The sequence below is a fragment of the Petaurus breviceps genome, unplaced genomic scaffold (genome assembly GCF_028583685.1).
Source record: "Petaurus breviceps papuanus isolate PSGF00001 unplaced genomic scaffold, PetGlider_PUasm1.0 287, whole genome shotgun sequence".
Taxonomy (NCBI): Eukaryota; Metazoa; Chordata; class Mammalia; order Diprotodontia; family Petauridae; genus Petaurus; species Petaurus breviceps.
The window spans coordinates 2,216,987-2,231,543 of NW_027186029.1; the positions used below are offsets into that span (position 1 = coordinate 2,216,987).

Below are 14,557 nucleotides of genomic sequence, written 5' to 3' on the forward strand. Positions count from 1 at the left end.
AAACTACTTTTTATTTTTCTTAGCATTCCTTGTCAAGTCTCAGAAGCAGCTTATGGTCTTCAATTTTTCAAAGATTACAGTTCTGGGTTTATTTAGTCCCTTCCCCTTTTTTGCTTTTCTACTTATGAATCAGTACTACATATTTTGATTACTACTTTATAATATAATTTTCAGATTTTACAATCTTAATAACATATAGATGAATTTTTACTATTCTACCAATATATAAGTATCCCCTTGGTAATTTAAATAATCAATTCTGCAGATTAATTTAGAAGCATTACCATTTGTATTATGCCAGCATATCCCATCCATACACATCGGATTGTTTTCTAATAATTTCTTCTTTTTAATCCTAATTATAAGTTTTAAATATATTTTCATGAGTTTACTTATTGATATAAGCTTTTTAACTTAATTTACGCACTCCAGATGTTACTATTTGCAGATAACAACATCAAGCCCCAGATACTACAAAGCCTCTTAGAAGAGATATATAATATTTCAAGAGAGTTTGGCCTGTTCATCCATATAGGAAAGACCAAATGGATGAAGAATTCTATTGACTAGATTTCATCCCCTACTGTGTTCCACTGAGACCCTTGTGATGTTTGGAGAACCTGTTATAATAAACATTTGTAAGTATGGGAATAAAAGTTGAAACAGATGGACTGGTATGGATGGGTTATGATCTATTAGAGGGAACTCCTAAAAGCAATCTGGCAGAAGCTAGGCCAACACCTCACACCATGTACCATAATAAGCTCCAAATGAATACATGACCCTGGATTGAAAAAGTCATATCAATTTTTTTGTTTTTTTTTTTGGGGGGGGAGGGCAATTGGGGTTAAGTGACTTGCGCAAGGTTACATGGATAGTAAGTGTGTCAAGTGTCTGAGGCCACATTTAAACTCAGGTCCTCCTGACTCCACGGTCAGCGCTCTATTCACTGCACCACCTAGCTGGCCCCTGAAAAAGTCATAGAAGCAAATTAGAGGAACAAGAATGTAGTTACCTTTCTAAACTATGGAGAGGGAAATACCAAATAAGGGTAAGTGAGGATGACAGAAGATGAAATGGACATTTTTGATTAAATAAAACTGAAAAGCTTCCTTGTAAACAAAATCAATGCAGATCCACTCAGAAGGGAAATAGTTAACTGGGGAAAATCTCTGCTATAAATTTCTTTGCTAAAGATCTAAGATATATAAAGAACTAATTCAAATTTATAAGAGTAAGAGCCATTCTGTAATAGATAATGATCAAAAGACATGAGCAGGCAATTGCCCCCGAAATCCAAGCTATAAAGAACCCTATGAAAAAAATGCTCCTTATCTTAAATAATTGGAAAAATAGAAATTTAAAATACTCTGAGCCTATATCTCACACTCATCGGGTAGGAGAGCTGACAAAAATGAAAAATGTCAGTTGCTGTAGAAGCTAAAGGAGAACAGAGATGTTGATGCACTGGAAGCAGAGATGTGAAACCACCTGCCATTCTGAAAGACAATTTGGCACCATAGCCAGAAAGTCATTAAAATATACATAATCCTCTAACCCAGTAATTGCACAATTTGGTTTATAACATAAAGAGATCAAAGAAAGAGAAAGGACCCATATATACAAAAATATTAATATCATCACTTATTATGTAGAAATGAACAGTGAAGTGTCAATCAACTGAGGAACAAAAAAATTATGATACATGAAGTAATGAAATATTATTTTTCTTAAGAAAGGAAAGGGATGGATGAGAAACCTGGGAAGACATAAATGAGGAAATGACAACAAAAGACACAGATACCTTATGCCGGACAGATATACTGGGGACTCAAGGTCCACAGTGATAAATAGGGTTTTAGACATGGCCTAAAGTTCGAATCCATTTTGCTCAGCTATGTTTACTTTCTACAAGACTTCTTTTTTAATTACAGTGGAATTTGGGAGGAAAGGGAACTAGAAATAATAAGAGTAATATTAAGAAAATAAGGCAATTGTATTTTGTTAAACGCACATAAGAAGAGACAGAGAGGGAAGCACAGACAAGGACAGCTTTGAAACCTGAATTTACTAAATTACTTTGAAACGAAATTCAGGCTGCATGAAGTATAAGAAAGACCGATGGCTCTATATGCAACCCTCTTTTTCTATTCTTCCTTCTATGTGGAAATGCTCATGAGGTACATTTTCCATTTAAGAAAGGTACCTCGGGCAGCCACCTCATTTCCTGCTCAGCTGCCTTTTCTTCTCTGGACCCACATCTGTCCTCAGTATCCCCTGCCTCCCTCTGGGGAGGGTGAAGGGGGGCCAGCAGAAAGCTCCTCCGAGATCCTCTGTTACACAAGGGCGCCAGGCAGCTGTCTTCATTTCCCACTTGGCTAGCTGTACTCTTCCAGACTTCGTCAGGCTTCCTTCCCCCCTCCTCACTATTCAGCTTCTTTGTGTGTTATCTCTCTCAGTGAACTGTGAGCTCCTTAGGGGCAGGGGCTGTCTCTTTGACCTTTCTTTGTATTCCTAGTCTTTAGCACGGTCGCCCGCACTTAAAAACTGCTTACTGACTTTTAAAACAACAGTAAAAGTACACTTGACTTGCAGTAATAATGTGATCCTTCGAAGGCTAGAAGTACCAACAAGGGGAAATGCTCCTCTATATGTGACTCTCACTAACAAGGTATGACTGACTGCTAGGGTGTGAATAAAGGGAACATCAGAAAGAAGAGAATATTCCATCTTACAATTTGCAATAGAGAATAAGTCAGACTATTCCTGGCTTCCATACTACCTAGACTTTGGGAAAGCAGATTTCAGAGATTGGGTAGGATAGGTAGGGTTAAAATTCTGGCAAAGACAGAAAGCTCCAAAAATGACATTCTCAAGACACAAAGGGAACAACTCTGAAGTAGAAAAAGGGGAGTTGTCTAAAGAGGTTGGGAATGCACCAATCAACCTTGGTTTCTAAATGACACGCTGAAAAGGGAAAAAACAAAAGTAAACAGAGGAAGAACACAAAGCACAAAAGTGTGGTAGGGGCTCAAAGGAAGAGTATGTCAATACTTTTTAAATAAAATTTAAGTTCCAAATTGTCTCGCTCCCTCCCTCCCCACACCAGAAAGTCCACCATCTGACACAGATATATATGTACATATGTAAAACCATGCTATGCATACTTCTATTTATCAGTTCTTTCTCTGGAGGTGGATAACACTTTCCTTCATAGGTACTTTGTAGTTGGTTTGAGTATTTATAATCCTCAGAATAACTTAGTCTTTCAGAGCTATTCATTGAAAAATATTGCTGTTACTTCATACAACATTCTCTTGGTTCTGTCAACACTGTTAATTCTCTCAATGCAATGAAGCTGCTGAGGAGAGCTATGGAAACAAGAAATAAGTTTCTTTATTTAAAAGTTATAGTGGGAAAGAAAATCAGAGAAGAGACAGGATTGCTTTTCAGACTGGAAGGAAAGAAGGTAAAACTGGTCAACTATTATTCTGCCTCTCTTTTGTCTGCCAAAGTAAGTGAACTTTGGGCTAGAAAGGACAGAATAAGAATAATTAATAGGGAACTGATACCTAAGAGGCATAGGGATGTCTTAAGAGAGCCTGAAGTCACTACCCCTGATGAATTCAAGTCACTTGGGTCAGAAAAATTATTCCTCAGGTACTGAAAGAACTGGCAGATGTGCTTGCTGAGTCATACACAATGGCTTCTGAAATATCATGCTGAATGGGTGGTAATTTTTTAAAGACTTATTCACTGGTTGGTTGTAGTCCTTTATGCTCTAAGAGGACCAAAATGATATCACTATGTCAGGGTCAAAGTATAAGTGTGTCTACTATCAGACAAACATAAGCTTGAAAGGCTTTAACACAGTTTGGGCACTGTAATAGTAATGGAATTTAAAGATCCCCCTGTATTGGCTTGGTTTTCGGGTTGAGTGTTAAAACCCAGAGCTTGTGAATCCCACTTGTGGGATGGATTTGTTGATGTGAAAAGAGAGGGCTGAACTGGGAGGAGCTGGTGCTGGATTTCGAGAGGCACCAGCAGAGGAAGAGAGACAGAAGAACTTTTGGAAGCAGCATCATGGAGGCAGAAAAATGGAGAGGATTGCTGAGGGCCAGTTTGAGCTGCCCAGGACTTTTGAGAGCTGCCACCCAGAGCTGCCAAGGACTGAGGAGACATGGCGGTGATGCTAGTATTTTGTCTGTTTTGATGTTGTTTTGCCAGGTTTGTCCACTGGTGAAGGACAGTGCTGCTGTTGCAGAGGTTCTGGAACCTCGCTGTAGGTTCAGGGGTCCTGAGACTGTTTTTCAGACAGAGAGTGAATTGAGTCCACTGGTGAAGAACAGTGCTATTGTTGCAGAGGTCCTGAAACCTTGCTGTAGGTTCAGAAGCCCTGAAGAAGGATTTTCTTGTTGTATGTTTACAGAAATCCTAGAAGAGGGTCTTGCTAATGTTTGCAGGGGTCTTAGGACTGTTCTGAAGACAGAGAATGAATTAATGATGACACTGGCAATGTATCTTCTGGCCTTGTTAAGCTTTGTCTCCCCAGGAAGAGAGATTGCTGAGAACTTGCCTCCGGTCAAGATGAAGAAAAGACCTCTCTTTGGGTTGTAGCTCAGGGGTAGATGGCCTTTGTGTTCTCTACTGCCCCTTTTGAGAAGGTGCTTGGCATTAACTGATGATAACTGTAATTCAGTTGTGATCCAGGGGTGAGAAACTTTTGACTCTTTTGTGCTCAGTGACTGACCAAATGAATGTACTTTCTTTATGATTGGAAACTAATCTCCATGTGAGGAGAGGGACTGGATGTGATACCTACTGAGTTCTCTCACAACAAGAGCCATTCATCTTTCAGGTCTGCTGGATTTCATGATGTCTATAAGCACGCACACATTCCATGTGCCAGAGGGAATGGAACCATCTTTACAAAATGCTTTGTAATGATCACCTTGTTTCCCAGGATATTAAGGATGCTGTTGTTTGTGTGCATGGTCATTTTTGGGTAGCTCAGTAAAGAAGCCTCCAGAGGTGGGAAACCAGAAGGTTGGGGGGCCTGAAGTTCCTGCCATCAAACAGCTCAATGAAACAACTGGGGGTGTTTAGTGGGAAGAGAAGATCTGGGACAGGGACACCACCACGTTGTCAGGTTTATGAAAGGCTGACACACTAGAAAGAGATGAATTCAACTTTTTCTGTTTGGTCCAGGGGTAGAAGTAGGAGGAATGGGTATAAAGTAATGGGAAAAAGGTAAATCAAGGCTTGGCGTGATGCAAAACTTCCCAATAATTACAACCATCCTCCAGGGAGGGCAGGTATGGTGAGAGGCCTGGGATAAGCCCAGATGAGTATGGAGAGATTGGTATGAATATGAAGATGACCAGTTGGTCATAAACTAGCAGTTTATAAAAAAAAGGAAACTACACATGGGCTCTCCTTCCTGTGTGGCTCCCTTCTACTTGTGAAAACAGCAGAACATCAGGAAAGGGACAAAAAGGGAAGAGAGGAAGCCCTAGCACCTGTCGAGGCATCCCCTTCTCTGACACAGGAGGGACATAAGAGGGGAAGAGATGTCAGGACACTGAGCTGTGGAGGTCAAGATGAATCTCCAGGAGGGAGCCAAGGCTATATACAATCTCAGCTCTTTTTCTAAAGCTTGGACAGCCAAGAGGAGACAGCTACATTCAAAGTTTTACTACTGCTTTCCTAGACTGACCACACAGAGAGTTTTTTACAGTGACCCACTCACCTGGATGGCTACTTCTCTGGATCCCTCCTGGTATCCAGGGTGCTTCCCTTCGCTCCAGCTGGGAGATCACATCTGGCTTGGAAACTGCAAGTCCTATTCATTGGAAAAGGGAAATTACTGAGGCCAGAGCCATTCCAGAATTTAATCCTACTCCCCACCCCACCCCTACTTTTTGGGGAAAACCAAATGTTAGTTAAGGCCCAGATAGTACTATAATTGACTTTGGAAGCAGGCTATCAGGATGCCAAAGAGAATTGGAAGATGGGTCACATAGTAGAATTGGTCTCAGAAAAATAGTTATTTCCTATTTCCTTTGTCCTCTTAAGAGGAGGGGACTTTTCATGTCTTCAACCACTGGACTTTGCACTACAGGGGACAGTGAATATAAAAACGCATCGTCTGGAGCAATAAATCCAGAAGCCAGTTTCAACTAGTATAAAGCAAAACATTTCATAATTATCTTATCTCTTAGAAAAGGATGAATCCCCTCTGGTCTCTGCATTCCAAACAATACTTGTCCAACATTAAAGATAACCCTCAACATTTACTAAGGCAGATCCCACTGCCCCCATCCACACCCCTACCATCCCAACAGGCAGAATCTGAAACACTGCAAGAAGTTATCTTTACCCAGGTGGACCAGATTCCTATAGTTTTCTAACATCACATCTCTGTACAACTCCTTCTGAGATGGGGTTAGGTGCCGCCACTCTGGCTGGGTGAATTCCACAGCAATATCCTTGAATGTCACCAATTCCTGAAATAGATAATAAATTTGTGTTTAATCATGGGCCAGTCCTCAGAATTGGACGAAAGGAGCAGATTAGTACCCTGGAAGTGGAGGGTGTAGTTCAAAAGTATATTCAGATTCTAGTGTGTTTCATGTTAATTATATGAATAATTACTGTGCGACTGAAATGTCCTAGATTTTGAACCTTATAACTAATATGTATGAAATGTTTCCTATGTGTCAAACATTGTGTTGAGTGCTAGGAGGATAAAAAGGCTAGTATTGGGATTTTATATACAAATGGGTGAGAAAACCCTTTTTTTTTTGAAATTTCAAGTAATTAATTTTTAATTTTCAACATTGACTTCAATAAAATTTTGAGTTCTAAATTTTCTACCCCTACTTCTCCTTCCTCCTTCTCAAGACAGTATGCAATCTGATACGGATTCTACTTATACATTCATATTAAACATATTTCCACCATGAATCATGTTGTAAAGAAGAATTAGAGCCAATGGGTGGAACCACAAGAAAGAAGAAAGAAAACAAAACAACAAAAGATGAAAGGGTGTGCTTTGATCTGCTTTCAGACTCCATACTTCTTTTTCTGAATGTGGATGGCATTTCCATCATGAGTCTTTTGGAGTTATCTTAGATATTTGCATTGCCAAGAGGAGCTAAGTCTATCAAAGTTAGTTATCACACAATGTGGCTGTTACTCTGTATAATGTTCTCCTGTTTCTTCTCACTTCACTCAGTATCTGTTCATGTAAGACTCCCCAGGTTTTTCTGAAGTCTGCCTGCAAATCATTTCTTCTTTTTTTTTTTCTTTTTGGAGGGGGGAGGGCAGGGCAATTTGGGGTTAAATGACTTGCCCAAGGTCACATGGCTAGTAAGTGTTAAGTGTCTGAGCCTGGATTTTGAACTCAGGTGCTCCTAATTCCAGGGCCTGTGCTCTATTCACTGAACCACCTAGTTGCCCCATTGCTCAGCCATTCCCCAATTGATGGGCATCTCCTCAATTTCCAATTCTTGGCCATCACAAAAAGAGCTGCTATAAATATTTTTGTACATGTCGGTCCTTTTCCTGTTTGTATGATCTTTTTGCGATACAACTCTGGAAGTGTTATTGGAAGGTCAAAGGGTATGCACATTTTTAATATAAATTTTTTTTTTTTTGCTTTTTAGAGGGCAGTTGGGGTTGTGACTTGCCCAAGGTCACACAGCTAGTAATTGTGTCAAGTGTCTGAGGCTGGATTTGAACCCAGGTCCTCTTGACTCCAGGGCCCGTGCACTATTCACTGTGCCACCTAGCTGTGTCAGTGTGCACATTTTTACAGCCCTTTGGGCATAGCTCCAGATTGCTCTCCAGAATGGTTGGATCAGTTGTTTTCTCACATCTTCTCCAAAATTTAGCATTTTCCTGTTTCATCATGTTAGCCAATCTGACTGGTGCCATGTGGTACCTCAGAGTTGTTTTGATTTACATTTCTTTAATCAATAGTGATTTAGAGCATTTTTTCATGACAATAGACAGCTTTAATTTCTTCCTCTGAAAACTGTCTATTCATATCTGTGTGTGGGGGGCAAGTGAAAACTTCTCAGAACTTCCCTCCCCCTTCACCCACTCCATCTGCTATTTATTAATCAGCAGCAAGCCCTTTCAGGAGGCTTTCAGATTTCCCACCTCTGAAGGCCCCTCCTCCCTTTGCCTTGCCGTCAATCAGCCTCCTTGGTGGACTCCTCTGTGGTTTACCATTGGGGAAGATGTTCGAACTCAGACTTGAACCCACCCCGCCCTCCCCCAACCAATGGGAGAAGGGACCCCCTTAGGGTATAAATTCTTGTTCTGCCTTTTGTAAAGTGCCTCTTCCTCATGATTGATCATGGGGAAAACCACCCTCTTTACCCAGTGAAGAGAATAAATTCCTGTTCCTATCCTAAGAGATCTCTGATTCTTGATTAAATTTTGGATGAGATTTTTCATCACACACAATATCCTTTGACCATTTATCAATTGGAGAATGCCTTGTATCTTTAGCTCTTGTTTGGTCATAAATTCTTCACTTCTGCATAAGTCTGACAGGTGAACTATTCTTTGTCCTAGTTTCCTTATAGTATCAGCCTTTATATCTAAAACAAGTACCCATTTTGACTTTATCTTGGCACAGGGTGTAAGATATTTTGTCTCTGTCTAGTTTCTACTATACTATTGTTCAGTTTTCCCAGCAGTTTTTGTTAAATACTGAATTCTTATCAAAGAAGCTGGAGTCTGGGTTTATGAAGCAGTAGGATCACTCTAGTTACTGGCTAACAGCAGCCCTTTTTGTTCTGCAAAGTGCTTAACTCAGGACAATACAGTACAGGATATACAGTAACTCATTTTATCTTCACTTTACAAATGCCAAAGCTCATTCTGGAAAAGACTAGATGGGAACAACAGGAGCCACAATCCACAAGCACTTAGGTGCTGATTTGTGCCACGCGCCACTGGGAGGGGCTTGGCTATCAATAGAAAGAAAAAAAAAGGCCCTGTATTTATGGAATCAATGTTCCAACAGGGGAGAGAACATGCACCTGTATGAGTAAACACAAAATACATACAAAGTAAATGAACAATAGAATGGAGGGTGGGGTGGGAAGATCCGGAAAGGCATCGTGTTTCGGGTGGGCTGAGCTGGATCTGAAGGAAGCTGGGGAGTCTAACAGGTGCAGGTGCAGGAGTGCATTCACACAGCTAACAAGAACCACAAACAAGCCTGGAGCTCTGGTCCAGCATCTCTGCGTGAATCATGTTGCTGACGGCTGGACAGCTCCAGCTCATCCAAAGGAACCATTTCACTGTGGCAGCTCAAGTGACTCAGACGTAAACCTCTTCTGTTTCACTCCAAAGAGCATCATAGACACAAGGCTTCTAAGAGATGGAGGTGGGAATAGAAGCGGGCTGGCTCCTGAGCCTGGACTTCTTCCTAGAGACCAACTTACCCAGCAATGATTTGCTTTGGTTTCCATTCCCAAACCAGCCCAACTTATCCCTGGTTGTGTTTTCCATTCAGGTCTTACCTTGATTTCCCAAAGACCCGTTTTACAAACCAGCTTTTTTGGATTAAGTTCCAACTCTGATGACAGCTCTCCTTCCTACATTTTCCTACCAACTCCAATATCAAACGTTTTTCTCTCTCCCTTCCCCCCTTTAATTCTCTCTCTCTTTTTTTTTTTGCCGTCAATAAGAAATTTACTTTTTTTAAAAAATCCAAATGCTGGCATTGCCCAGAAAAATTTAACAGGTTTATTTATAATTGTTATAAAGTTGAATTGTTGAAACTTGTTCACGGAAACATTTTTTTGACCGCATTAATGCTTTATGTCCTCGCTTCATATTCAAAATTCACACACAAATAAAAAGGGAAAAAACTTGCCAATACCTGGTTCTGTCCCCTATTTTTCCGTTTGCAATCATATACTTAGGTACCTTTTGACCCCATGGGAAAAAATATCTAACGTTCAGAATTACCAAAAAGAGGAAGAAGAGATTTTTTTCTGTTTTGAGAATGAAGAATGTTTTCCATCACAGTGGAGTTTAAGCACGTTCTCCACGTATGGGGCGTGCTAGCTGGATATCTTTTGGCATGATTGTGACATGTTTGGCGTGGATAGCACATAGGTTGGTGTCCTCAAACAGGCCAACCGGATAGGCTTCACTTGCCTCCTGCAAAGCACCAATTGCTGCACTCTGGAAGCTCAGAGCCCTGAGCAATTTCACACACTAGATACTGGGAGGGACGTTTACAAATCAGAAGCTGGGTGGACTTCTGATAACGTCGGACTTCACAGAGAGCCACAGTACCCGGCCTGGAGCGATGAGGTTTCTTGACGCCTCCAGTACAGGGCGCACTCTTGCGAGCGGCTTCTGTAGCGAGCTGCTTCCTGGGGCTTTACAACAGGTGGATTTACAGGCAGTTTGCTTGGCATGAGCCATGTTCCTGAAAACTTCTCCTTATACAGCCCCCTTCTCTTTTGGCTTGGGCTTGGAGAGCTGCGGCGGTGGCACACCTCCCCCCCCCCCCCCCCCTTTAATTCTTAAAGTAGCCTAAGAAGGAGAAAGGATTGCTACATGGGGAAAAAATAGATTGTTAAAAGGTCCACATATCTTTTTTTTTCCTGAACAGTATTTCTTTTATTGACTTATTTGGGAAATTAATATGAGGAACTAAAAGATTAAAAAATACCCATCAGGTATTCTTTGATCTCTGATTTTGGATAAGAAGGGAAGAAAATGGGTAACATATCATTGTCAATTGAATGTTGTGGAGTTTTACTATCCACCCAAAATTCTAACTTGTCAGTACCTTTAACTTTATTCAATGGGACGTTGTGCAAATACTGTAGTGATCATGACTAAATCTAGCCCCAAGACCCACCTAAAATCAATGTCAAAAGCATCAATTTACAACAAATACAAACTAAGGGAAAGGTAATTACATTTAAAAATTACATTTAAAAATGAAAAACAAGCAGAAAACCTAAAGAAGTGAATGATTAAAAATTAGGCCCAATATTTCTAGAGAAACCTCTAGAAAAAAGGACAAAAGTGGAGTAATAACAACTGCACCCCTTGAAGAGATAATGGTGATGGGATGAGACCCTTCACTGGGCAATCATACTTTTGTTTGTCCTTTGTGCTCAAAGAAAACCAAGATAACATCCCCAAGTTGGGGCTAATGGCTATGGCTGATCATGCCAATATGAGCTCAGAAGGCTCTATTACAGGTCAGGCACAAATAGTCTGACCATCTGAGAGGGAGATGTCTCTAAATCTGTGCCTCTAACATTTCTTTTGAGCTACTGCAATTCTGCTTTGTTCGTGGAGTACAGCACCTCGTGTGACATGGGCATGCCATGATGGGGCAGCTAGGTGGTGTAGTGGACACAGTGCTCAAGCTGAAGGCAGGAAGACTCTTCTTCCTGTGTTCCAATCTGGCCTCAGATGCTTAGGAGCCGTATGACCCTGGGCAGGTTACTTAACTCTGTTTGCCTTAGTTTTCTCACCTGCAAAATGACCTGGGGAAGGAAATGGCAAACCACATCGTTGCCAGGAAAACTCCAAATGGGGTCATGAAGAGTCAACACAACTGAAACAGCAGAAGGTAATTAAGTAAACAATGCCATGCTGAACGATCCTGTGCTGTGTCCCCCATGTCTCCCAAACAACACCAAAGTTCCTGAGGGAGACCGTGATGGTGTCCTTGAATCACGTCTTCTGACCACCATGTGAGAACCTGCCGTGTGTAGGCTCTCCATAAAAGTCTTTTAGGCAAGTGTACATTTGGCATTTGAACATGTCCATCCATCAGAGTTGTGCTCTCTGCACTACAGGCTGAATGTTTGGCAGTTCAGCTCAAGAAAGGAGCTCAGTGTCCAGTACCTTATCTTGCCAGGTGATCTTCAGAACCATCCTAAGACACCTGAAATGAAAGCAGTTCAATCTTTCTGGTATGGCGGCACGTCCAGGTTTCACAGGCATACAACAAAGAGGTCAGCACAAGGTTCTGTAGACCTTCAGTTTGGGAGGTGGCCTCTCCCACATAGTCTTTTGGAGCCTCCCAAATACTGAGCGAGCTCTGGCAATGAGTGCATTGACCTTATCATCTTTGTGGACATCCCTAGCAAGTGCAGTAGATGACTTTGGTGTCATCATTTCTGACCAAGCTCTAAGCACTCCACAGCCTGCTTCTGCAGGGAAGTCTTCTCATGCTCAGGGTGGACACCTCACTAATGCCCTGACGGGTTTGATGCCCCTCAGTTACCATCAACTTGGTGTAGCCGTCTTCCGAGATCATTTTACTGGGGTGTGACCACTGTGAACATTACAGCTTCTTGGAGCCAGATGGGAGCTGGGTGGCAAGTAGACACCAGAGGTGCTGGTCCTCCCTGAGCACCAATACATGCCAATACAATCAAGTATAAAACACCTCTAAGTTTGGAATAAAGATTTCTGGTGGAAGATTTAAAGGAAACAAAGACAACAGCTGGACTATCACAATGTATCTGGCCCTTGAGGCCCTAAATCTCTTGTTGGCAGCCATTGAACTGGACTCAAGCTCTCTGTCTTCCTAGACCTAGGATGTGGGAAGGGAAGAGCAGGCAGCTTCAGGGGCCTGAGTGGATGGGCTGTCTACAAAGTCCACATGATTTCAACCGATGAAGGAAAGGTCCTGGTCTCACTTATTCCAAGGTATTAAAAGGTACTGAAATAGAATTACTTTCCCTTAAAATAATTAAAAGAACATCACTGACTCCAAGTTAGCATGAGCTATAACAGAAACACTAAAAATTATCCCAATAAGAGTGAGCTGAAGTCGGGATGTCCCCTGGGCACACTTTTATTTGAAAGAGCACTAGAGAAAGAAACCAATACAACAAGCACAGGTCAAGAAGAAACAAAACGATCCCTATCTGCAAAAGAAAGAGTAGTTTCTGTGGTTGGTCAGTTGTTTCCATCATATCTGGCTCTGTGGCTCCATCTGTTGTTTTTGTGGCAAAGACACTGAAGAGGTTGGCCATTTTGTCCTTTAGCTCATTTTACAGAAGAAGAAACTGAGGCAAGCTTAAGTGACTTACCCAGGGTCACACAGCTAGTCAGTGTCTTGAGGCCAGATCTGAACACAGGAGGATGAGTCTTCCTGATCCCAGGTCTGGCCCTCTGACCTCTGTGCCAAAGAGTTGCCCAAAGGGGAGTTTCCAGAGAATCAGTAAAACAAATTTCCCAAGGAAATAGCTTCAGTAATAAATGGTCAAGTGATCTATCCAGGGTCACACAGCTAGTGTCTGAGACTAGACATAAGCACAAGTTTCCCAACCTTTGGTGCCACCAGATATGTAAAGTAAAGTAGCAGGACACAGATGAATCCACAAAAATCATCCGTGTTTCTATATAGTGATGATCATTAAATATCACTTTGGGGGAGGGGCCTCAATAAGAACCAAAGCCTGGACTAATCAATCAAACTGCTTTGCTATGCTGTAAAAATGCCCCTTACTGTGTTAGTAACTAGAAAGACCAGGTAAGGTTGACAACGGGTGTTCTCCCTGTTTGTGACAGGATGCCTGCAGTCAGAATAGTGGGATTTCTCTTATCTTGGGGGCCTCCTCCATATGAGGGAAAGCTCAGGTACCCTGGGATCCAGATGACACCACTTTGTGAACTGTCTCATAAACATATGGAGACCATAAATCTGAGGGACACAGACATCCTGGACTTGTCCTGAAACATATAAAAGAACTTTGTCATTCTTGTATCAGGCAGTCAGAACTTCAGTTCTGGCTCTGTGCAGCATGTAGCTCCTTCCTTTAAGGGAATAAGTGATATATATGTATATCACCTAACATGTTTAACCTAAACCTCCTCTAACCAAATTTTCAGGTTGACAATAGTAATAACAAAAATCAAGAGGAAATAAGAGATTTCAATCAAGATAAGACAAAATGCATAAAATATTAGGGAGGCAATATACCAAAATACACACAAGATGTACACACACAAATCTAAACCACTTTCTAAAGTAGCTGAAATCAGTGGCAGGATACTTTGATCATGACAGGGCTCTATTAACAAATGAAAATGACACCACTCCCCAAGTCACATACTTAGTGCTTACCAAAGTATTACTCTATAGAAACAAATTACTTTGACTTACTCTATTTTGATTGTAGGGTTCCTTCCCTCCTTTAGAAGAGCTAACTGACAGCTAAACTAGCATAAATATCCCCTTACACCTAAATTACCTAGAGATTTAGTGAACAGATATAAGATTTGAGAACAGATAAGTCAGAATGGGAAAGATAACTGTGGGAATAGAAAACTCAAAGGATTAAGTTAGACATTATAGGATTCCCCCCGCCCCCCTTTCTTATTTTGAAGTTTCTCTCTTTTTTTTTTTTAAGCAATTGGGGTTAAGTAACTTGCTCAAGGTTACACAGCCAGTTTTTTTGTGTGTGTGTGTGTGTGTGTGTGTGTGTGTGTGTGTTAAGTGTCTGAGCTGGAACCGATCCCGGGTCCTCCCAACTCTGGGGCCAGT

General features: G+C 41.3%; 1 protein-coding gene across 1 annotated transcript in view; it reads right to left on the reverse strand.

Annotated features, from left to right (window-relative positions):
• Positions 1-14,557, reverse strand: part of LOC138167710 (zinc finger protein 850-like) — a 49,776-nt gene that overhangs the window by 22,894 nt on the left and 12,325 nt on the right. The window contains exons 2-3 of the mRNA XM_069096686.1: positions 6,380-6,506; positions 5,750-5,842 (exon numbers count right to left, since the gene is read on the reverse strand). Coding sequence (XP_068952787.1) covers positions 5,750-5,842; positions 6,380-6,506 — 220 coding nt within the window. The remainder of the gene's footprint in view (positions 1-5,749; positions 5,843-6,379; positions 6,507-14,557) is intronic.